We start from the raw sequence: 22364 nt of genomic DNA, 5'->3' as shown, positions 1-22364 counted from the left end.
GCCTATAATCGCAGCTGCTCAGGAGGTGAGGTTGCAGTGAGCCAAGATTGTGCCACTGCACTCCAGCTTGGGTGACAGAGAACAAGACCCTGTCTCAAAAAAATATACATATATATGTATATATATTATATATATTTTCAACTAGAGATGTTTATTGTTAACCACCTATAAATATTGAACATATTCATCATAAACATTTATTTAGCATTTTATATGTGCTGGACATTTTTATGGAGTTTAATTCATGAAGTCTTTAGAATGACTAATTGAAGGCAGTACTTTTCCTTTTCTTTTTTTGAGACGGAGTCTAGCTCTGTTGCCAGGCTGGAGTGTAGTGGCGTGATCTTGGCTCACTGCAACCTCTGCCTCCTGGGTTCAAGTGATTCTCCTGCCTCAGCCTCCCGAGTAGCTGGGATTACAGGCACACACCACCACGCCCGGCTAATTTTTGTATTCTTAGTAGAGATGGGGTTTCATCATGTTGGCCAGGCTGGTCTAGAACTCTTGACCTCGTGATCCGCCCGCATCAGCCTTCCAAAGTGCTGGGATTATAGGCATGAGCCACCGCGCCCAGCAGCATTGCTTCTTAAACAGTCTCCACATAGCTATTTTGTTTGATTAACTGAGAATTTCATATGTAAAACACTCATTCCACAGTATTCATTTAACAAATACTTATTGGGTGTCTGCTATGTGCCAGGAACTGCTCTAGGTGCAAGGGATAAACTAAATCCCTCTACTTAGGAAGTTTACATTTTAGTGAAGAGACAGACAATAAACAAATGAAACAGAAAAAAATCAGGTGGTGGTAAATCCTGTGAAGCAAAATTAATCTGGGAATAGAGAGTGATGAAAGGGTTAATTTTTGTTTGTTTGTTTTGAGACAAAGGAGGAGTCTTGCTAGCGCTGTCACCCAGGCTAAAGTGCAATGGCGCGATCTCGGCTCACTGCAACCTCCACCTCCTGGGTACAAGTGATTCTCCTGCCTCAGCCTTCTGAGTAGCTGTGATTATAGGTGCCTGCCACCATGCCCTGCTAATTTTTGTGTTTTTAGTAGAGATGGGGTTTCACTTTGTTGGCCAGGCTGGTCTCACACTCCTGACCTCAAGTGATCCTTCCCGCCCTGGCCCCACAACGTGCTGAGATTACAGACATGAGCCACCACACCCGGCGGAAAGGGTTAATCTTAAACAGATGATCAGGGAAGGGCTCTCTAGGGAGAGAGCCTGTGAGGAGAAACACACGGACATTTGCCCACAGCACACTGAGTGGTTATGACTCATAGGCTTGTCTCTTGGCATGCCTGTGTTTCTGCTCCTCCATTTGAGTTGTGTGCTTAGTGAGGGTCCACTGTGTTTTTTTCTAAACATAATGTGTGTGTGAGCTTGGCGCAGTGACTCATGGCTGTAATCCTAACACTTTGGGAGGCCGAGGCAGGATTGCTTAAGCCCAGGAGTTCGAGACCAGCCTGGGCCACATGGTGATATCCTGTCTCTGTAAAAAAAGAAAAAAAAAAAGAATGAAAAAAAAATTTTTAAATGTGTGTATGGCACTTATGCTTACAGTTGCAACTATATAATTTAGTGAAATAATGCGAAGAATGATGAAATATGAGTACCAAAAAAGAGGGTTGCTATTGCTATGAAAACTAAGTTGAAAATCAGAAACAGTTGTTGAAGATGAGTAGCTAAGACAAATTGTTATTGAGTTAATTATGAACAAGTTAATGGTAAAAGCCTGGGACAAAAATTTGTAGCAATCTAAAAAGATTCTGTAGTGAAGATTGTTCAGGTGTATTCAAGATGTTCTTCCATTTTAAAGAAAGCAAAACTAGAAATCTCAAGATATGGTATGTTATGTGTCTGGTCGGTTTATGTAGGAAAGTGATGCAGAATGCCAATGAATATATCAAGGAAAGGCCTTGGCTTTACTTTACAACAGCCCCTGCCTTCAAGGCAACCACAACTCCCATCCAGTCTGTTTTCTGAATGTCTCACAAATCCTTTGTTTCTTTTTTTCTCGGCTACTTCTGTGTTTCAGGCCATCCTCATTGCTTGCTTAGAGTACTGCTGTGTCATCCTAACCAATCTCTGTGCCTCGTTCCCCACTCTAGTCCACCTGCTTACCACATTTCTAAAACAGAAAAATAGATCATGCCATTTTTCTCTAGAATTACACACACACGATTAATTCTAAACCCTAACTTTTAAGTCTCAGATTAGAAGTCACTTCTTTTAGGAACCTTTCCTGAACACCTACCCCTGTAATCGGTTAGACCTCCTGTCCCACTACGTGCTCCCAGAGCAGCCAGTGCTTCCCCATCAGTACTTACTGTAAGGTGATTTAAGTGCCTATGTTCCCTTTGTATCCCTTCCAGATTGTGAGCCCCGTTATCACTCTTAACCAGAGTAAGGGCATATGTTAAACACTCAACAAATGTTTGTTAAATGAATAAGTGAATGAAGTAGATTCTGTTAGAACCCTTTTTTTTTCTGCCATCGGTTTGTAAGTCACCATCTCCCATCTATAGGAGTTTGAAGTTTTCCCTTAAAAGTAGCCACAGGAGGAATGCAAAGTGGTACAGCCCTAAAGGAGAGGAATTTGGCAATATGTAGCAAAATTAAAACCCCACAATCACAATCACAGTCCTGTGAGTCTATCTCAAATATATGCTGGCAAAAAGATGCAAATATATGAGATATTTGTAACAGTAAAAGCTATAAGATGCAAGATATGAGAATTTTTAGTACCACTACTTACTGTGGCAAAAGACTGGGAACAGCCCCCAAATCCCTCAGCAGATAACTGATTGAATAACCTTATGGTCACCTATAGAGTGTGGTACTCTGCAGTTGTCAAAGAGCAGTGGATTCAATAGGAGATAGCAATTGAATATGAGAGTCAATATGTGTTGCTGCAGATAGCCCTCAGGGATCTATTGCAAAGTGAAAATATCAAGGTGTAGGCTGAGTGCAGTGGCTCATGCTTGTAATCCTAGCACTTTGGGAGGCCGAGGCAGGCAAATCACTTGAGCCCAGGTGTTTGAAACCAGCTTGGGCAACATGGCAAAACCCCATCTCTACAAAAAAATACCAAAAGCTATCTGGGCATGGTGGCGTGCACTTGTAGTCCCAGCTACTCTGGAGGCTAAGGTGGAAGGATCACCTGAGGCCGGGGAGATCGAGGCTTCAGTGAACAGTGATGGTGCCACTGCACTCCAGCCTGGGTGACAGAGTGAGACCATATCTCAAAAAAAAAAAATATATATATATATATACATATATATATATACACACACACATATATATAGAGAGAGTGTGTGCAAGGTGTAAACAAGTACACATAGTATGTTACATTTTAAGTAGGAAGGTGGTATGGAGGAAAATAAATACATGTGTCTATTGTTTGAAAAGGAACAATGGAAAGAAAACCACAAAGCTAATAAAAGTAGTTACGCATGGGGCTGGGTGTAGGGGCTCATACCTGTAATCCCAGGCAGGTGGATCACCTGAGGACGGGAGTTTGAGACCAGCCTGGCCAACACGGTGAAACCTTGTCTCTACTAAAAATATAAAAATTAGCTGAGTGTGGTGGCATATACCTATAATCCCAGCTACTCAGGAGGCTGCTGCAGGAATCTGCAGAGCCTGTATTCAGAGATTCAAGAATCTCTTGAATACAGGATGCAGAGGTTGCAGTAAGCCAAGATCACATCACCGCACTCTAGACTGGGTGACAGAGTGAGACCCTGTCTCAAGAAAATGAAAATTAAAAAATAAAAAAAAAAATTATGCATGTGGGGGGGAGAACAGGGAAAGAAAGGGACCAAGATGGAAAGTCCTGTTTTATTGTTTTGACTTTAGATGTCCAGAAAGGGTTACTAACTTTAAAACTTATAAATAAAGTTGCCCTGGGTAGGGGAAGAAATCTGGCAATCCTAGTTACTTTGAAATCACAGCACCCTTCCCACCAGAGTCTCCCTGACCCAGGAGAACAGAGAAGGGCTGGTAGGATACATATAACAGCAGCTCCTTTTACTTGGCTGGATTTAGGAGCAGGGTGCAGTATTAGGCCAGGAATCTCTGTTGGTCTCTACTTGCCTCTCAGTGGTAATGCAGTCAGCTCTTCCCTGACTGTAGGCCACCCAGTAGAATCCAAGCTCTGCTTTTCTCTTTTGGTCTCAGGACCCATTAAACTCAGTGACCTCATTAAATTCTGCCTGCACATTTCTCCTTTCTTTTCTTTTCTTTTCTTTTTTTTTTTTTTCTTGAGACAGAGTCTCACTCTGTTGCCAGGCTGGAGTACAATGGTGCAATCTCAGCTCACTGCAACCTCTGCCTCCCAAGTTCAAGAGATTCTCCTGCCTCAGCCTCCTGAGAAGCTGGGATTACAGGCACGTGCCACCATGCCTGGCTAATTTTTGTAATTATAGTAGAGGGGTTTTGCCATGTTGGCCAGGCTGGTCTTGAGCTCCTGACCTCAGGTGATCGCCTGCCTTGGTCTCCGAATGTGCTGGGCTTACAGGCATGAGCCACTACACCTGGCCGTCTCCTTTCTTTTCTTTTTCCCAGCCCTGTCTGGTCCTCTTTTATGGAGTGGTTCCCTATTTTAAGCCCTGAGCTTCTCCTCATGGCTTCCCCACAGCTCCCACTGTTTCTCTTATTCCATTTTCTTTCTTTCTTTCTTTCTTTTTTTTTTGAGACAGGGTCTTGCTTTGTCGCCCAGGCTGGAGTACAGTGGTAGGATCCTGGCTCACTGCAACCTTCGCCTCCTGGATTCAAGCAATTCTCCCACCTCAGCCTCCCGAGTAGCTGGGATTACAAGTGCAGGCCACCATGCCCAGCTAACTTGTATTTTTTGGTAGAGATGGGATTTCACTATGTTACCCAGGGTGGTCTTAAACTCCTGACCTCAAGTGATCCGCCCACCTCGGCCTCCCAAAGTGCTGGGATTACGGGCATGAGCCACTGCACCCGGCCTTCTCTTATTTCATTTCTAAATAGCTATGTTCTTCCGTTCTTTTCAGCCCATTCTAACTCTTGTGCCTTTACTACTCTCAAACCACCCCAAATCTCAAATCTGCCTTTAAAGAATCAAGAGTCATCTCTCACTGAACTTGTGGTGCCAAAGTTTTTTTGCAGACTTCTCTTAGCATTTAATGAATACACTGTGCCAACAGCTCAGCAGTTAGGAAGTACTGGATTTCTCAGGCGGTGGCCTTTGAAACAGATGTCGGGTCCATGCCAGAACTGCCATAGTGCCAATGAAATGAATTTTCAACACGAACAAATAGAAAATGATCCTCTATTACATTTTGAGTGTTTGTGGTTGTATAGGGTGGAGGAGCGGGAGAGGAGAGAGGGTAGTGGTGGAACAGCTGCAGACATAAGATTACAGGAAGTTTGGGGATTTTGATTATTACCATTTTATTTTTGTGTTCCAGCTGCTAGGTCAGGCAGCTCGAAACATGGTACTACAGGAAGATGCCATCTTGCACTCAGAAGATGTAAGAAACAACTTTTTTTTTTATGATTTGGGTTTATGTATGTAGTTTGTGTGGCCACAGGAAAGTGGAATGTTCTATTTATCTCTCTCTTTTTTATGCAGAGTTTAAGGAAGATGGCAATAATAACAACACATCTTCAATACCAGTGAGTATGCCCCCTCCAGCAACTATTTGCTGCAGAATCGTTATCCTTAGTCTGCTTTCATGGCCTTTGTGCTTCAGCGCTTTCCTATGGAGGCCAGAGTGGGAGTAAAGGTCAGGGTGGCCAAGGATGACTTTTCTCGATGGCAGAGATGCCTGAGACTACAGAAGAAGTGGGGGTAAGGGATGCGAATCAGGAGCAGAGTCCACCTTTTATGAACCTCCCCATGTTAAATTGAGGCCTCTTCAGAGAGAGACTGTAAACCCTGTAAAGGCAGGGCCCGTGCCAGGACCATGCTAGCACTGTACTTGGCACCTATGAGGCAGTTCATTGGTATTTGATGACTGACTGTGCCCAAGGTTTCTCCTGGGAAGTTGGGTCCTCTACTAGGGAATCAAGTTTAACATACCTATATCCTACATGGTACGTAGGTAACTATGGCACCTGCTACATATAAATCATGTAGGGAATTTTGAAATACAAGATGCCCCCCCTTTCTCCATTATAATTTGTTCTTCATCTTATTTCATGTTGTTATATATTTTATGTACTTGATATTATATTTATGTACCTGTTAGAAATATATGGTTAGGGGCTAGGTGCGGTGGCTCACACCTGTAATCCCAGCACTTTGGGAGGCCGAGGAGGGCAGATCACCTGAGATCAGGAGTTCAAGACCAGCCTGGCCAACATGGTGAAACCCCTCGCTACTAAAGATACAAAAAAGTAGCTGAGTGTGGTGGTGGGCACCTGTAATCCCAGCTACTCAGGAGGCTGAGGCATGAGAATTGCTTGAACCTGGGAGGTGGAGGTTGCAGTGAGCGGAGATCGCACCTCTGCACTCTACCCAGGGCGATAAAAGTGAAACTCTGTCTCCAGAAAAAAAAAAAGAGGCTGGGCACAGTGGCTCATGTCTGTAATTCCAGCACTTTGGGAGGCTGAGGTGGGTGGATCACCTGAGGTCAGGAGTTCGAGACTAGCCTGGTTAACACGGTAAAACCCCATCTCTACTAAAAATACAAAAATTAGCTGGGCATGGTGGCACACACCTGTAATCCCAGCTACTCGGGAGGTGGAGGCAGGAGAACTGCTTGAGCCTGGGAGATGGAGGTGGCAGTGAGCTGAGCACTACTGCACTCCATCCTGGTGACAGAGTGAGACTGTCTCAAAAAATACATATATATGGTTAGAAATTTCACTCTTTGATATTTAAATAGCTAACATTTGTCATAGTCATTCTTTGGGTATCTACATATTAGGTATGTGACCACTTGATTCCATATACACAGACTAATTTTAAGCCATGCATGTAATTTGTTGGACCACATTTCTCACTCTGGGAGAGTGTTACTATCTGTTTAGGTTTAGAATCCATCTTTTCAGCAGCTCTGCACTCAGATAGGAATCCCTGTTCAATAGCACAATCTTAGGATAGGATGGACAGAAATACAGAATGTGACATAAGCTGAAATTTCTTCTGCCTATATGCATATATCTGGTCATAAATGAAATTTCTACTAGTTCACTTATGTGTATTTTCCTCTTTCCTTTTCTGATTTAGGCAAGAAGCTATTCAGAAGAAGTAAGTAACCCCAAAGGTAGAGGAGTAGGGAACCAACTGAAGCAGGCTGGGGAATTATACTGCTGGGTCCAGGATCAATACAAAACACTGGTTGTCATATGCCCTCAAATTGAAATATGCTATGGGATACTCACTTGGGATTTAAAGAATACAGCATATTTCAAAGGTGTGCAGTAACTCAACTCACTGCTAGTAATAGCAAAGCTTTCTAAAAGTTACAGGGTATAGAGACCAACCTTAAGAAGTAGAAAATCTTTTACGTTGCTAATATTCATTAAACAGAGTAAATGTGGAAAAACCATTAAACAGCCTTGTTTTCTAAAATGGATTAAATTTGTCCCTTGCAATATTGTTTACATTACTAATTGGCTTTGCAAACCTTTCATCAGAGTTTAAACACTTCTGGGACCCAACTGGACTGATATCAATTTTGATTTACATGCAACAGTATTTATGCATTAAACTACAGACAGCTTATACAGGACAGGTGTAGTGGCTGGCTCATGCCTGTAATTCCAGGACTTTGGAAGGCTGAGGCTGGAGGATTGCTTGAGCCCAGAGTTTGAGATTGCCCTGTGCAGCATTGTGAGACCCTGTCTGTAATGAAAAAAAATTTGTAAATAGTTGTACAAAGATGTCTTTATTATTGCTCATTGCAGATAAACCCTGTCTCTATTCTAATTCTAGTGTGGAACAGTCATCAGATCTACAGGACCAGTTGAATCATCTGTTGAAATAGAATGACATGTAAGAGTGCTGTAGCACTCCTTTGCCTAATGCTGAGGAGTAAATACTTTATACAGCCATCCTCTGGGTTTGGTTTTCTATTTTCTTCTCCAAAAGTTAAGTTAGAAAAGTTCTGTGTTGATGTACAGTTTCTCCTAAGAAGAAGCGAGGTGATTGAATTTTGGAGGCACTTCTTGAATCGGACTAACTCATGCTGTTATTGAATTCTTTCAGCTGCTGTGTTTAGTTTGATATTAAAGCAAAATTAAAAGAGGTTTTAGTTTTTCCCATAGAACTTTTAATATGTCAAAAGCTATATTGTCTGAATTGCAGTACTTAAGCAAATACTGAGTAGTGTTTTAAATTCAGAAATAGAGCTTCTATTATGAACACATAAAAATGATTTTTTCTCTTAATCATTATTAAGGAAATATTTTAATTTCATGGTCGTATAATGGTGAGAAGTAATACCTGGTTGTTTCCCTTTCTGTTCTAGTAACTCAGAGGAGATATGTGTTTTATTTGTGATAGCAAATTCCTAAATGAACATTAGGCAAGTGGTATCATTATCAGGCCAGCTGCAGCCTCTTGCCTTGACCTGCATTCCTAGAATTTCTTTGTTGCTGTAATTCTTGATTAAGTGACCTTGACTTTGATTTTGTGATTTTGCTAATCATCAGCAAACTCACTTGCATGACGTTACTGCCAAATATGAAGGCAGTTGAATTATTATGAGTGATTGTGGCAGAGGGTTGTGCCATGGTGAAAACTTTGATGTTTGTCTGTGTTCATTGGATCCATCTTTTTAAATGACATTACCATGAGTCTGTGGTCAAACCTGAATATCTTTGTTTGAATTTAAAATGGGACTCTATATTGTTCTAGTTCAGGTCTTCATTTACTAAGAGATTGAAAGAAATCTGACATAAGAAAATATTGTTTTCACTGCTGGAACAAAGAGGAAGTAACAGTGAATCTAATATAGTTCATATTGTTGTTGTCCAGTCATCAAGTTAACTAAGCATATCAGATTATGTTTATTTCTCATACATATGGATATTAAGGTAAAAAAGTTAGATGTGAAGGATCTGAAAAGGCGTTAATTTATGTACTAATTCTGTAAGTATGTATTAATTGCAGTATTATTAAATACAGATGGACTCAATTTACGTTTGAAAAGGAAGACCACTAATTTAGAAAACAAAGCTAAGTGCAGTCATTACAAGAAGCAAAGAAATACTTAAGTTGGAAAAAAATTAAAATGAAGGGATGGTCTAAGTTTTCTTCATGCTGGAACAAATATTAAAGAAGCAACGATTGCTTACATTGTATGTGATAAAATATATGTTTCACAATCAAAATTTTAACAGTAAATATAAGATAAAATTTATATTAAATAATGAAAATGTATTTGTACTGAATTTAGTCACTAGAGAACATTGTAACAAAATACATGAAAGAAAAGTAGCCAGAAATGTGAGAACAGGTGGAAATGTATACATTATTTGATTTTTTTTATAGAAATAAACAACATACATAGAATTAAATGGTGATCAAAAACATGGAAAAAATACTTTGCTAAGTAATGTCTAAGTTGTAGAGGATGTGCTGGAAGATAATATTTTTAAAATAACAAATGTTCAAATGCCATGCAAGAAAATTTATGTGATAATACCAAAGCAATACTATAAGAAAATTATCATGCTTTAAATCTCTGTATTAGGGATAGGGTGGAAATATTTTTGTTTTTTTAAAGGGATATATAGTTAGAATTTAGAAAGAAATCAAAATGAAAATAATAAAACTAAACAAATTACAAACAATAAATTAGAAAAAATAAAAAGTATTAAGTAGTTCTTATAGATTAAATTGGTAAAGTGTCAGCTCAGCCAGAAAAGTACAAATTAGTAAATTCATAATTGAATAGGCAATATATAAAATCAATTAGATTTGAACAAAGTTATCAATTTGCTGCTAAAAATTTGATTAATATATGCCCAGCTCCTTATAAAGATAAAAAATTACAAAACTGAAACCTAATGGAGAATATTCCGGATTGGTTATGAGAAATAATCCACAAACTAAGAATAACCTATTAAAATGGCATTTGCTTGTGAAGGCTTTCATGAGACTTTTCCAAACTGTCAAAGAATATATGCTCCTGGCTGGGCGCAGTGGCTTATGCCTGTAATCCCACCACTTTGGGAGGACAAGGCAGGCGGATCACAAGGTCAGGAGTTCAAGACCAGCCTGGCCAACGTGGTGAAACCCCATCTCTACTTAAAAAAATACAAAAATTAGCCAGGCATGGTGGCACGCGCCTGTAATCCCAGCTACTCGGGAGGCTGAGACAGGAAAATTGCTTGAACCCAGGAGGCGGAGGTTGCAGTGAGCTGAGATCGAGCCACTGCACTCCAGCCTGGGAGGCAGAGCAAGACTGCATCTCAAGAAAAAAAAAAAAAAGAACCTATACTCCCAAAATATAGAAAATGATCATAAGACACTAATTCATTTAATGAAGTAAACAGGAGTTTCATTTTAAAAATAAAATGACGTAAGATGATGCAAGAGGATGTAAGATAATATAGGTGATTTTTTTATGAGTATAGATGCAAAAATCCGAATAAAATCTTAACAAACTGAATAGAGAAATATTTTGAATAATTGCTCATGTAACTCCAGAATTTCAAAGTTGATGTAATAGTTACAAAACACATTACGTTAATAAGAAGTAATAAAATCTTTTATCACTATAATATATACCAAAAAGGCATTTAAAATACACTTTCTATTTTAAAAAAAAACTAAACAAAAAGAATTTTTTAAAAGGGTATGTTTTAAAACCCAACATAATATTTGATGAAGAAGAGTCATATAACCCCAGAATATTAGAGCTGTATGGGGCCTTAAAAGTTCTTAAATTCTGGTCCCATGTTTTACAGATGAAACAGACATAGCCAGGAAGATGAAATGACTTACCCAAGGTCACTGAGCTTGATGGCAGGTCTTTTGACTACTAGTCTAGCTCTCTGTTACCTGCTGGTTTCCTTATGCATAGAAACGGGTGCCACCTGTCATTACTAGTCTTCAACATATACTAAAGAGCTCTTAGAAAAGGAAAAGATCTATGGCCGGGTGTGGTGGCTCATGCCTGTAATCCCAGCACTTTGGGAGGCTGAGGTGGGCAGATCACGAGGTCAGGAGATCAAGACTATCCTGGCTAACACGGTGAAGCCCTGTCTCTACTAAAAATACAAAAAAAAAAAAAAAAAAAATTATCTGGGCGTAGTGGCGGGCGCCTGTAGGCCTAGCTACTCCGGAGGCTGAGGCAGGAGAATGGCGTGAACCTGGGAGGCGGAGCTTGTAGTGAGCTGAGATGGTGCCACTGCACTCCAGCCTGGGTCACAGTGCGAGACTCTGTCTCAAAAAAATAGTAATAATAAAAAAGGAACGGATCTTGGAAGTAGCTGAATCCAATCCATTTGCCCCTGCTTCTGCATCTCAGGTGAGCCATCATCCAGTCATTCATCTGGCTTCTGCTTACATTATTTGGGGAATCCTTTACTTAGGGGTGCTGATCCTTTTGGAAATCTCCACTTCTTGAAAGATGGTTCTCTGTAATTAACAAAAATCTGCCTTTCTGGATCATCCTGGAATTGTCACGCCAGCAGCTTCCAAGATAGAACGTGTGACGGTGTGCACAGGCCTCCGTTGAAGGGTGAGGAAGAAAATTTCTATGTATGTTAATTTTTTATCTTAAAAAAATTAGCTTTTGTGAGGCTGGGTGCAGTGGCTCATGCCTGTAATCACAGCACTTTGGGAGGCCAAGGCGGGCGGATCACGAGGTCTGGAGATCGAGACTGTCCTGGTGAAACCCCATCTCTACTAAAAATACAAAAAATTACACGGGCGTTGTGGCGGGTGCCTGCAGTCCCAGCTACTCGGGAGGCTGAGGCAGGAGAATGGCGTGAACCCGGGAGGCGGGGCTTGCAGTGAGCTGAGATTGTGCCACTGTACTCCAGCCTGGGCGACAGAGCAAGACTCCGTCTAAAAAAAAAAAAAAAGGAAAAAAAGGTTTTGCCAATATTTAAAATACGACTTCATGTGAGAGTCCTAATTTGTTTTACCCAGTATACAGTTATATAGCATTCCTGTCATTTAGCAGGGGTGATAGTAAAACAAACAAAAAACTCACAAAACCTGTGGTGAGGCACTGACCAATCAGAATGATTGATGGTCACAGTCTGATCCAAAATTAGCCCCCACACCAGACACCATGAAGGAAAAGTGAGAATAACTCAATTTAACTTGACAGTGATTTGTTTTATTGCAGTTTATCTGTGTGTGAGTAGGTAGATTTAAGGATTGTTGGCCAGGCGTGGTGGCTCACGCCTGTAATCCCAGCACTTTAGGAGGCAGAAGCAGGCAGATCACCTGAGGTCAGGAGTTCGAGACCAGCCTGGCCAACATGGTGAAACCCCGTGTCTACTAAAAATACCAAAACATTAGCCAGGCATGGTGGTGCATGCCTCTAATCCCAGCTACTTGGGAGGCTGAGGCAGGAGAATCGCTTGAACTGGGGAGGCAGAGGTTGCAGCGAGCCAAGATTGCGCCATTGCCCTCTAGCCTGGGCAACAAGAGTGAAACTCCATCTCAAAAAAAAAAAAAAAGGATTGTCAAATGATTCTTGCAAGTAATCCATAAAAGATAACAAAACAAGCACAAGATAAAAATGATAGAGCCCTTTCCTTGACCTCTCACTAATCTGCCGTTTTAAGATAAAGATATCATTTTAACTGTGAGAAGGTAACTTTTTCTAAAGAAACTCATTTTATGAAGAGAATATTTTGAAAACTAATATTTAGGAGCGTTTTCACCATTCTATGATTGCCCAAAAACTAAGTGATACTTATAAAAACACTAAGTTTTATACACATACTAGTTGGAAATATTCTAACCTGTAGAAATATTCCAACAAGGATTATTTCCGTGGGATTAATTTGTTAAAAATATAAAACATACCACCTTTCTATTAATTTGTAACAGCTAATTGACATCAGGGAAGATGAAAATTTACTAGCTGGATATCAACCAGATATTTGTATTATTGGCAGTTGAGATTGAAAAATGAATAAAGGAGTCCACTTATTCTATTTAGATATCCTTTCACTTGGATCTCCCTGTTTCCTTACTGTCCTAATGAATAGAAATGATCGTTACAAGCTGGGCATGATGGCTCGCACCTGTAGTCCCAGCTACTGGGGAGGCTGAGGAGGGAGGATGGCTTGAAGCCAGGGTTGAAGGATCCAGAGATGATTGCGCAGTGATGCTAAGCCTGGGCCACAGAGTGAGACCCTGTTTCTAAAAATTTTTTTTAATTTATAAAAAGAGAGAGAAATGCTTGTCACAACCACAAAAGGATATAAGATATACGCATATAATTGTGGAAGTAAAAGTAAATAATTTAAAAATACTTTCGGGTGCTCGCTTTGGCAGCACATATATTACAGTTGGAATGATAGAGAAGATTTGCGTGGCCCCTGCGCAAGGATGACATGCAAATTCTTGAAGCATTCCATATTGAAAAAAACAAAAAATACTTTTGGGCCTGGCACTGTGGCTCATGCCTGTAATTCAGACACTTTGGGAGGCCGAGGCAGGCGGATTGCTTGAACCCAGGAGTTGGAGACCAGCCTGGACAACATGGTGAAATCCCATCTCTACAAAAAAATACAAAAATTAACCAGGTGTGGTGGTGCACGCCTGTAATCCAAGGTACTTGGGAGGCTGAGGCAGGAGGATCGCTTGAGCCAGGAGGTTGAGCCTGGGTGACAGACCGTCTCAAAAAATTTAAAAATTAAAAAAAAAAAAAATCTGCAAGATGAAGTAACAATACCTAGAAAATACATGTGAATTGACCAAAAATTACTATAGGTAAAAATAAATTTAGCAAAGCTGCTTTCCTAAATACAACCCAAAATAAACTGGGAACAGCTACATACTGTAATGGTACCATCTATGTGACATTCTAGAAAAGGCAGAACTATAGGGAGGGAAAACATCTGTGGTTGCCCAGGAGCTGGGGGTGGGAAGAGGGAATTTACTACAAAGAGGCACGAAGAAACTTGCGGGCCAAAGCTATTTCGGTCTCCGTTATGGTGATGTATATACGTTTGTCAGAGTTCAGAGAACTGCACACTGAAGAAAGATGGATTTTACGGAATGTGAATTATATCTCAATAAACCTGACTTTAAAAAACAGATCGAGAAAAGATTCCATTCCCAAAAAGGGGGGGAATATCATTATATAGGTGAGTGTTCATTTAAATCAGAGTATGAGAGTTATCCGTGAAAATCACAGTGGAGCGAACAAGGGGGAGGGTGATACCGACCTCCTGGTTGGAAAGCCTGTAGAGCAACGCGGATAACTGTGGGACGGCGGGTCAGGCGGTGGGCGCCGGAGAGAGGGGCTGGAGCTGGGTGGGTGGAGCCTGCCAGCCTGGGCGGGGCCTCGGCGCTGGAGCTGGCTGCGGGAGCCCGCCGTACAGAGTCACAGGCCGAGGAGACAGTGAGTACGCGCCCTCGGCGCCCCGCCCCAGCCCCAAGGCAGGCCCCCAGCCCCTTTCCTGGGCCCCCGCAAGGCGGGAACGCGAGCGCCTCACCCGAGCTGTGTCTCGAAACCTTGGTCCTCCCCGCACCCCTCGGCCTGCTGCCTGCCCCTTACTGGCCCCCTCCCTCTTGCCCGTCCCTCAGCACCCTCTTCCTTTCAACTAACTTTCCCCCTCCCGACAGTGGCTGCCCCCCACGACGCTGAGATCCGGAAGGACGTGCAGGTGAGAGCTGTAGGGCCTGGAATGGCACAAGTGGAGCCTAGGCTAATGGAAGTCTGGCCTGGCCCGCGCCCTGTCCTCCGGGACTCCTAGAGTCGGGGTAGGGCAGGGTCTAGGCTTGGACCTTTGCAGGGAACTGAGGTCCGCCAAGTGGAGGTGGAGGTGGTGATGGTGCCCTCGCGCTGCAGTCACAGTTCTTTTGTCCTTCCCTATTCCTCACTCTACTGTGGGACGCTGGGTCAGACCTACTACGGGCAGGTGCTGAAGAAATCAGCAGACCTGAAGACCAACGCCTGTGTCACCACAGCCAGGCCGGTCTCCAAGCACATCCAGGAAGCCTTGCAAAATGTACATGAAGAAGTAGCCCTAAGGTAGAGTGTCCCGTGCTGTCCCCAGGAAGACCCCAAACTGCAGTTTTCCCAAAAGATAATGATGCAGGTCACTAGGGAGTTAACCCGTAGCCACCAACCCATCAGCTTACCTTGTCTATTGTAAAAATCCTAAATCTCAGCACCCATCATCTTACTGCTCTAAGAACCTCGGAGAGCCTGTAGTCCCAAGTGCTTGGGAGGCTGAGGTAGAGGATCGCGTGAGTCCAGAAGTTACAGGCTGTAGTGTGCGATCTGGGATGTGAATAGCCACTGCACTCCAGCCTGGTCAACACAGTCAGATACATCTCTAAAATAAACGCATACTTTTAAAACATTGCCCCCCCCCAAAAAAAAAAAGAAAAGAAAAAAAAAAAAGAAGAAGCTCCAATGTGAACACTCCGTAGTCCCTACCCATGCTCAGAGAATAGTCACACTCACTGGATCTGCCATTCAAGATATGCGCAGTTCGGCCCTCCCTAATCAACCTTGGCCCTTCTGAACCTTCCCTTCCTCACTCCATCAGCACTGCCTGTCCAGCGGGCAGTCACCAATTTGGAAAGCCTTCCCTCTTCTTTCTCCTTCCAAACCCTGCCCATCCAGCACCACCCTGCTGTCCCACCTACTGCATGGAGCCTTCTCTAATCTTTGAGCGGCCTCTTCCCCAAACTGCCACAGCACTCTGTCACTCGGTCTGTCCGTAAATCATGGGAAGTGTTTTCTGTGTACAATGTTTTACCTCCCCTCTTAAATACACCTACGGGGCGGGAGGCTGTGGCTCACGTCTGTCATCCCAGCACTTTGGGAGGCCAAGGCAGGTAGATCACTTGAGGTCAGAAGTTCAAGACCGTTCTGGCCAACATAGTGAAAGCCCGTCTCTACCAGAAATACAAAAATTAGCTGGGTGTGGTGGCGCACGCCTGTAGTCCCAGCTACTTGGGAGGCTGAGGGAGGAGAATCACTTGAACGCAGAAGGCGGAAGTCGCAGTGAGTGGAGGTTGTGCCACTGCACTCCAGCCTGGGCAGCAGAGCAAAACTCAGTCTCCAAAAAAAAAAAAAAGATCCATTGGGGCGGGGGCAGTGTCTTAGTCTGTAACCCCAGCACTTTGGGAGTGCGAGGCAGGCAGATCTCGGGGTCAGGAGATCGAGACCATCGTGGCTAACACGGCGAAACTCCGTCTCTACTAAAATTACAAAAAATTGGCTTGGCGCTGTGGCAACCGCCTGTAATCCCAGCACTTTGGGAGTCTGAGGCGGGCAGATCACGAGGTCAGGAGATTGAGACCATCCTGGCTAACACAGTGAACCCCGTCTCTACTAAATATACAAAAAAGTTATCCGGGCGTGGCAGCGTGCACCTGTAGTCCCAGCTGCTGGGGAGGCTGAGGCAGGAGAATGGGGGAGCTTGCAGTGAGCTGAGATCGCGCCACTGTACTCCAGCCTGGGCGACAGGGCGAGACTCCATCTCAAAAAAAACAAAAGAAAAAGGAAAAAGGAAAAAAAAAAAAAACCTATGGGACAGAAACCTTACATTTTTTTCCTCAATAACTAGCAGTCCTGGGCCTGAATTAGAAGCTCAGTTAATGGCTAAATGTATTTATTCAACACATTATTTTATTTTACTTACTTATTTTTTGAGATGGAGTCTCACTCTGTCTCTTAGGCTGGAGTGCAGTGGCACAATCTTGGGTCACTGCAACCTCCGCCTCCTGTATTCAAGCCATTCTCCTGCCTCAGCCTCCCGAGGAGCTGGGATTGTGGGTACCTGCTATCATGCCCAGCTGATGTGTTTGTATTTTTAGTAGAGACAGGGTTTCACTATGTTGGCCAGGCTGGTCTCCAACTCCTTGCCTCAAGCGATCCACCCACCTCGACCTCCCAAAGTGCTGGGATTATAGGCGTGAGCCACCGCGCCCGGCCTGAACACATTATTTTAGATGGCTTATAAAGTCTTAGGGCCTAGCACATGCCCAACAATACTGTGGTAAAGCAGATACAGTCCCAGCCTTCATGGGTGTCCAGTTCAGTGGAGACTAAACATCAGAAGTATGAGTGAATGATGCAAGAAAGGAGGGAGGGAGGGAGGGAGGGAAATGTGTATACTATTTAGTGGTTTCATGTCTTCCAGTCTCCAGGGAAAAAATATGTGTTTTCCATTTCCCAGGTATTATGGCTGTGGTCTGGTGATCCCTGAGCATCTAGAAAACTGCCGGATTTTGGATCTGGGTAGTGGAGGTGGCAGAGATTGCTATGTACTTAGCCAGCTGGTTGGTGAAAAGGGACATGTGACTGGAATAGACATGACCAAAGGCCAGGTGAGGCAATGATTTGGAAGACAAAAAGGAAAAGATTCTCAAAAGCGTTCTTTGAGAAATGAAGTTTTTTTCTTCAAGGATAATTTAAGAAAGCTCTAGTTAGCAATGCTCATTTGTGCCACTAGTGCTTCCTGTCTTGGAAACTGATAACTTAAACAATGAGGGGCTCTTCTGGGCAAACACAAGAGTCAGAGGTTTGTTCTGATATGAATATTGTGACGACAGAGCGGACTTTGATCTTTCCCTTCTTGCTGCCATCTATCCTGAAAGATTTTGTTATTGAATGAGGCATTTATTCAAGCCAAACTGCACAGGCAGCAGGGAGTTTATGTCCCAGGTTGTAGTACATCCTACATGTCCACAGGAATCTTGTATATTTTTCCAAAATAATCTAGGGGAAGTACATTGTGTTAGTGACAGGAAATTTTTAGGAAAAAGTCATGTATTTTTTTCAAAATGTTATCAAAACTATATTTTTCTTACTTTAGGTGGAAGTGGCTGAAAAGTATCTTGACTATCACATGGAAAAATATGGCTTCCAGGCATCTAATGTGACTTTTATTCATGGCTACATTGAGAAGTTGGGAGAGGCTGGAATCAAGAATGAGAGCTATGATATTGTTGTGTAGGTCTACATTATTTTTTTTCAGTCGAAGTCTCTGTCAGTCGCCCAGGCTGGAGTGCAGTGACTCCATCTCGGCTCATTGCAAGCTCCGCCTCCTGGCTTCACGCCTTTCTCCTGCCTCAGCCTCTGGAGTAGCTGGGACTACAGGCGCCCACCGCCACGCCCAGCTAATTTTTGTTTTGCATTTTTAGTAGAGACGATGTTTCTTTTTCTTTTCTTTTTTTTTTTGAGACGGAGTCTTGCTCTGTCGCCCAGGCTGGAGTGCAGTGGCCGGATCTCAGCTCACTGCAAGCTCCGCCTCCCGGGTTTACGCCATTCTCCTGCCTCAGCCTCTGGAGTAGCTGGGACTACAGGCGCCCACCGCCACGCCCAGCTAATTTTTGTTTTGCGTTTTTAGTAGAGACGATGTTTCTTTTTCTTTTCTTTTTTTTTTTGAGACGGAGTCTTGCTCTGTCGCCCAGGCTGGAGTGCAGTGACTCCATCTCGGCTCATTGCAAGCTCCGCCTCCTGGCTTCACGCCTTTCTCCTGCCTCAGCCTCTGGAGTAGCTGGGACTACAGGCGCCCACCGCCACGCCCAGCTAATTTTTGTTTTGCGTTTTTAGTAGAGACGATGTTTCACCATGTTGGCCAGGCTGGTCTCGAACTCCTGACCTCAGGTGATCCGCCCGCCTCGGCCTCCCAAAGTGCTGGGATTACAGGCGTGAGCCACCGCGCCCGGCCTTCTTTATTATTATTATTATTATTAATTATTTTTTGAGGTGGACTCTCGCTCTGTCGTCCAGGCTGGAGTGCTGCGGCCCAATCTCAGCTCACTGTAACCTCTGCCTCCCGGGTTCAACTGATTCTCGTGCCTCAGCCTCCCAAGTAGCTGGGATTACAGGCACACGCTACCACACCCAGCTAATTTTTTAAATCTTCTTTTAGTATAGATAGGGTTTCACCGTGTTGGCCAGGCTGGTCTCAAACTCCTGACCTCAGGTGATCCACCTGCTTCGGCCTCCCAAAGTGCTAGGATTACAGGTGTGAGCCACCGCGCCCAGCACTCACTTCCTTTTGAACACACAGATGTCACTATTACTGTTTGCTGAATTGACTCTCATTTAGGGTGTTAGACTAAACTTAGCATGGCTTACTAATGGGAGAGAGCTGGTTTGAGCTGCTGGAGCTCACCAGCAGCAGAACACACTAGACCAGGAGAGAACTTACTTGAAACTTAACCAAAAACCAATGAACCCAAAAGACCAGCAGGACCACTAAGTTTGCTCCTACAATACATGCTGACCTGAATTTTTCATTATATTTCCATGGTAAATTATAGGATTCTATTTCCTTTTTTCCCTCAAGTTGTTATTGCCAAATCGTGCCCAAGTGACAGCTGCCTTTGAGGAACGTAGCCTGTTTACATGGGGCATAAGAAATGCCTCGTACCGGCCGGGCACAGTGGCTCATGCCTGTAATCCCAGCACTTTGGGAGGCCGAGGCAGGTGGATCACGAGGTCAGAAATTCGAGACTAGCTTGGCCAACATGGCAAAACCCCATCTCTACTAAAAATACAAAAAGTAGCTGGATGTGGTGGCACGTGCCTGTAATCCCAGCTATTTGGGAGGCTGAGGCAGGAGAATCACTTGAACCCAGGAGGTGGAGGTTGCAATGAGCCAAGATTGTGTCATTGCACTCCAGCCTGGGCAACAGGAGTGAAACGTCATCTCAGGAAAAAAAAAAAAAAGAGAAAGAAGGAAATGCCTTGTGTGGTAGGCATCTGGTCCGAGGGTTCATCTTGTTGCATGATGAACATCAGGACAGAAACAAGTAAGAATCATGCCTGATATTTTTTTTTCTGCACATTCAAACTTGCTAACAATTTATTGAGTTTTTAAACACTCTGTCTCTGACCTTGGGGAAAAGCTTAGTTGAAGGCATTAGAAAGAGAGAACGGAGGCAGTAAGAATGGGGTAGCTTTGACAGAAAGGTAGGAGCCACCTTTAGGTCTGAAAGGATTTGCAGATCTCTGAGTATTGTGAAGATCTGCTCGACACTTCATCTGTTCTCTTTTAGATCAAACTGTGTTATTAACCTTGTGCCTGATAAACAACAAGTGCTTCAGGAGGCATATCGGGTGCTGAAGGTGAGGAGGAGAGTGAGATAAATTATCTTTGAACATCAGTGAGAGCTGATGGGTTCAGTCTTGTTTGTTCCCCCTTAAACTAAGAGCTCAAACTCTCTTAATTTATCCATTAAATGAAAAAGGGGTGGCAAAAGGGGGAAGGGGCAGGAATATCTCGGATATGGGTTACTTTCCCTCTCAGGTTGCAAAAGGTAGTAAATCGGAGGTGACAGTTGTCACTGAATGTGTTAAGGTATTTGCTTTCTTGACTGTCTCTCCTATTTACTGCTGTACATGATCCTAGAAGAGCATCTGTGGAGCTATAGGAACCTTTGCACTGACTGCTAATGATTGCTTTGAATACACTCTCTTCTACCACGTACAGTGTTTCTCAGAGCTTCTGATTTCTTATCTGTCATGATTTCAGATCTTTGGGAAGTTACAGAAGATGGAACTTTTACATTAAATACTTTCTAAAAGGAAAGCTTGCAGGAGCTCCACAGCCTTCATTGTATCATGAGATGTGTATCTTCATGATAGAAGATGAAAGATTCAGCCGGGCGTGGTAGCTCACACTTATAATCCCAGCGCTGTGGGAGGCTGAGGCGGGCAAATCACCTGAGGTCAGGAGTTCGAGACCAGCTTGGCCAACATGGAGAAACCCTGTCTCTACTAAAAATACAAAAAATAGCTGGGTGTGGTGGTGTGTGCCTGTAATCCCAGCTCCTCGAGAGACTGAGGTAGGAGAATTGCTTGAACCCATGAGGCAGAGGTTGCAATGAGCCGGGATCTCACCACTGCACTCCAGCCTGGGAGACAGAGCGAGACTCCATCTCAAAAAAAAAAAAAAGATTTTAGCTGGGTGGGTGGTACATGCCTGTACTCCTAGCTACTTGGATGCTGAGGCAAGAGGATTGCTTGAGCTCTGGAGTTTGTGTCCAGCTTGGGCAATATAGTGAGACCCCTGCCTCTAAAACTTTTTTTTTTTGAGATGGAGTCTCACTCTGTTGCCTAGGCTAGAGTGCAGTGGCAGGATTTCAGCTCTCTGCAACCTCCGCCTCCTGGGTTCAAACAATTCTTCTGCCTCAGCCTCCCTAGTAGCTCGGACTACAGGCATGTGTCGCCATGCCCGGCTAATTTTTGTACTTTTAGTAGAGACAAGGTTTCACCATATTGGCCAGGCTGGTCTTGAACTCCTGACCTCATGATCCACCTTGGTCATGAGTGCTGGGATTACAGGCATGAGCCGCTGCACCCGGCCAAATAATTTTTTTAAATTAACAACATGGTTTTGAGATTTTTGGTTTACAAAGCTGTCATAGAACTCAAATACAAGTATCTGTATAGAAATGATTTAATGATTTAGTGATGTATTTGTTAGTATGTCATTTTACATGCCAGTTCACTTATCTCCACCAAAAATGTACTTATAAAAGGTAGAAACACTATTGTAGAATATAGATCTCCAGGTTTTTGAAATTAGCTAAATAAAATGTTAAGTTCCTGATCACTCATTTGCCTTACATTTTAAGGATAATATTTTAAAGATATAATGTGTTGTTATAAAAGTAAATAACAACATTTCAAAAAGTTATATTTTTTAATAGAAATGGGGTCTTGCTGTCACCCAGGCTGGAGTGCAGTGTCACTATCATAGCTCACTGTACCCTCTTACTCCTGGGCTCAAACAATCCTCTTGAGTAGCTGGGACTCCAGGCACATGCCCCCATGCCCAGCTAATTTTTAAATTTCTATATTGGAGAGAGGGTCTTGCTGTGTTGCCAGTGTTGCCAAGGCTAGTCTCAAACTGCTGTCCTCCAGCAATCCTCCCACTTCAGCCTCCTGAGTCACTGGGATTAGAGGCCTGAGCCATCATACCTGGCAAAGTTATACTATTCTTAAGAGATAAATCCCAGCACTTTGGGAGGCCGAGACGGGCGGATCACGAGGTCAGGAGATCGAGACCATCCTGGCTAACACGGTGAAACCCCGTCTCTACTAAAAAATACAAAAAACTAGCCAGGCGAGGTGGCGGGCGCCTGTAGTCCCAGCTACTCGGGAGGCTGAGGCAGGAGAATGGCATAAACCCGGGAGGCAGAGCTTGCAGTGAGCTGAGATCCGGCCACTGCACTCCAGCCTGGGCGACAGAGCGAGACTCCGTCTC

At 43.3% G+C, this 22364-nt stretch overlaps 2 protein-coding genes across 4 annotated transcripts in view; both read left to right on the top strand.

Annotated features, from left to right (window-relative positions):
* LOC105522768 (chromosome unknown open reading frame, human C10orf32) overlaps positions 1-22364 on the top strand; it is a 23535-nt gene extending 1171 nt beyond the window's left edge. Inside the window, exons 2-8 of one of the 3 annotated variants that reach the window (XM_011957365.1) lie at positions 5444-5506; positions 5608-5651; positions 7210-7230; positions 7918-8097; positions 19524-19591; positions 20824-20895; positions 22224-22364. In XM_011957365.1, coding sequence (XP_011812755.1) covers positions 5444-5506; positions 5608-5651; positions 7210-7230; positions 7918-7969 — 180 coding nt within the window. In that variant the 3' untranslated portion in view covers positions 7970-8097; positions 19524-19591; positions 20824-20895; positions 22224-22364. Of the gene's footprint in view, positions 1-5443; positions 5507-5607; positions 5652-7209; positions 7231-7917; positions 8098-8452; positions 9673-10898; positions 11068-19523; positions 19592-20823; positions 20896-22223 lie in introns of those variants that run through there. The other 2 variants (XM_011957367.1, XM_011957366.1) reach the window with 2 other exon arrangements.
* Positions 14500-22364, top strand: part of AS3MT (arsenite methyltransferase) — a 37689-nt gene continuing 29824 nt past the window's right edge. The window contains exons 1-6 of the mRNA XM_011957368.1: positions 14500-14524; positions 14749-14789; positions 15030-15157; positions 17319-17469; positions 17958-18094; positions 20152-20221. Of these exons, the coding sequence (XP_011812758.1) occupies position 14524; positions 14749-14789; positions 15030-15157; positions 17319-17469; positions 17958-18094; positions 20152-20221 (528 nt within the window). The 5' untranslated portion in view covers positions 14500-14523. The remainder of the gene's footprint in view (positions 14525-14748; positions 14790-15029; positions 15158-17318; positions 17470-17957; positions 18095-20151; positions 20222-22364) is intronic.

This window comes from Colobus angolensis, unplaced genomic scaffold (assembly GCF_000951035.1).
Source record: "Colobus angolensis palliatus isolate OR3802 unplaced genomic scaffold, Cang.pa_1.0 Scaffold44, whole genome shotgun sequence".
Classification (NCBI taxonomy): domain Eukaryota; kingdom Metazoa; phylum Chordata; class Mammalia; order Primates; family Cercopithecidae; genus Colobus; species Colobus angolensis.
Note: the sequence above shows the minus strand (reverse complement) of the source record. Positions and strands in the feature narration are given on the sequence as shown.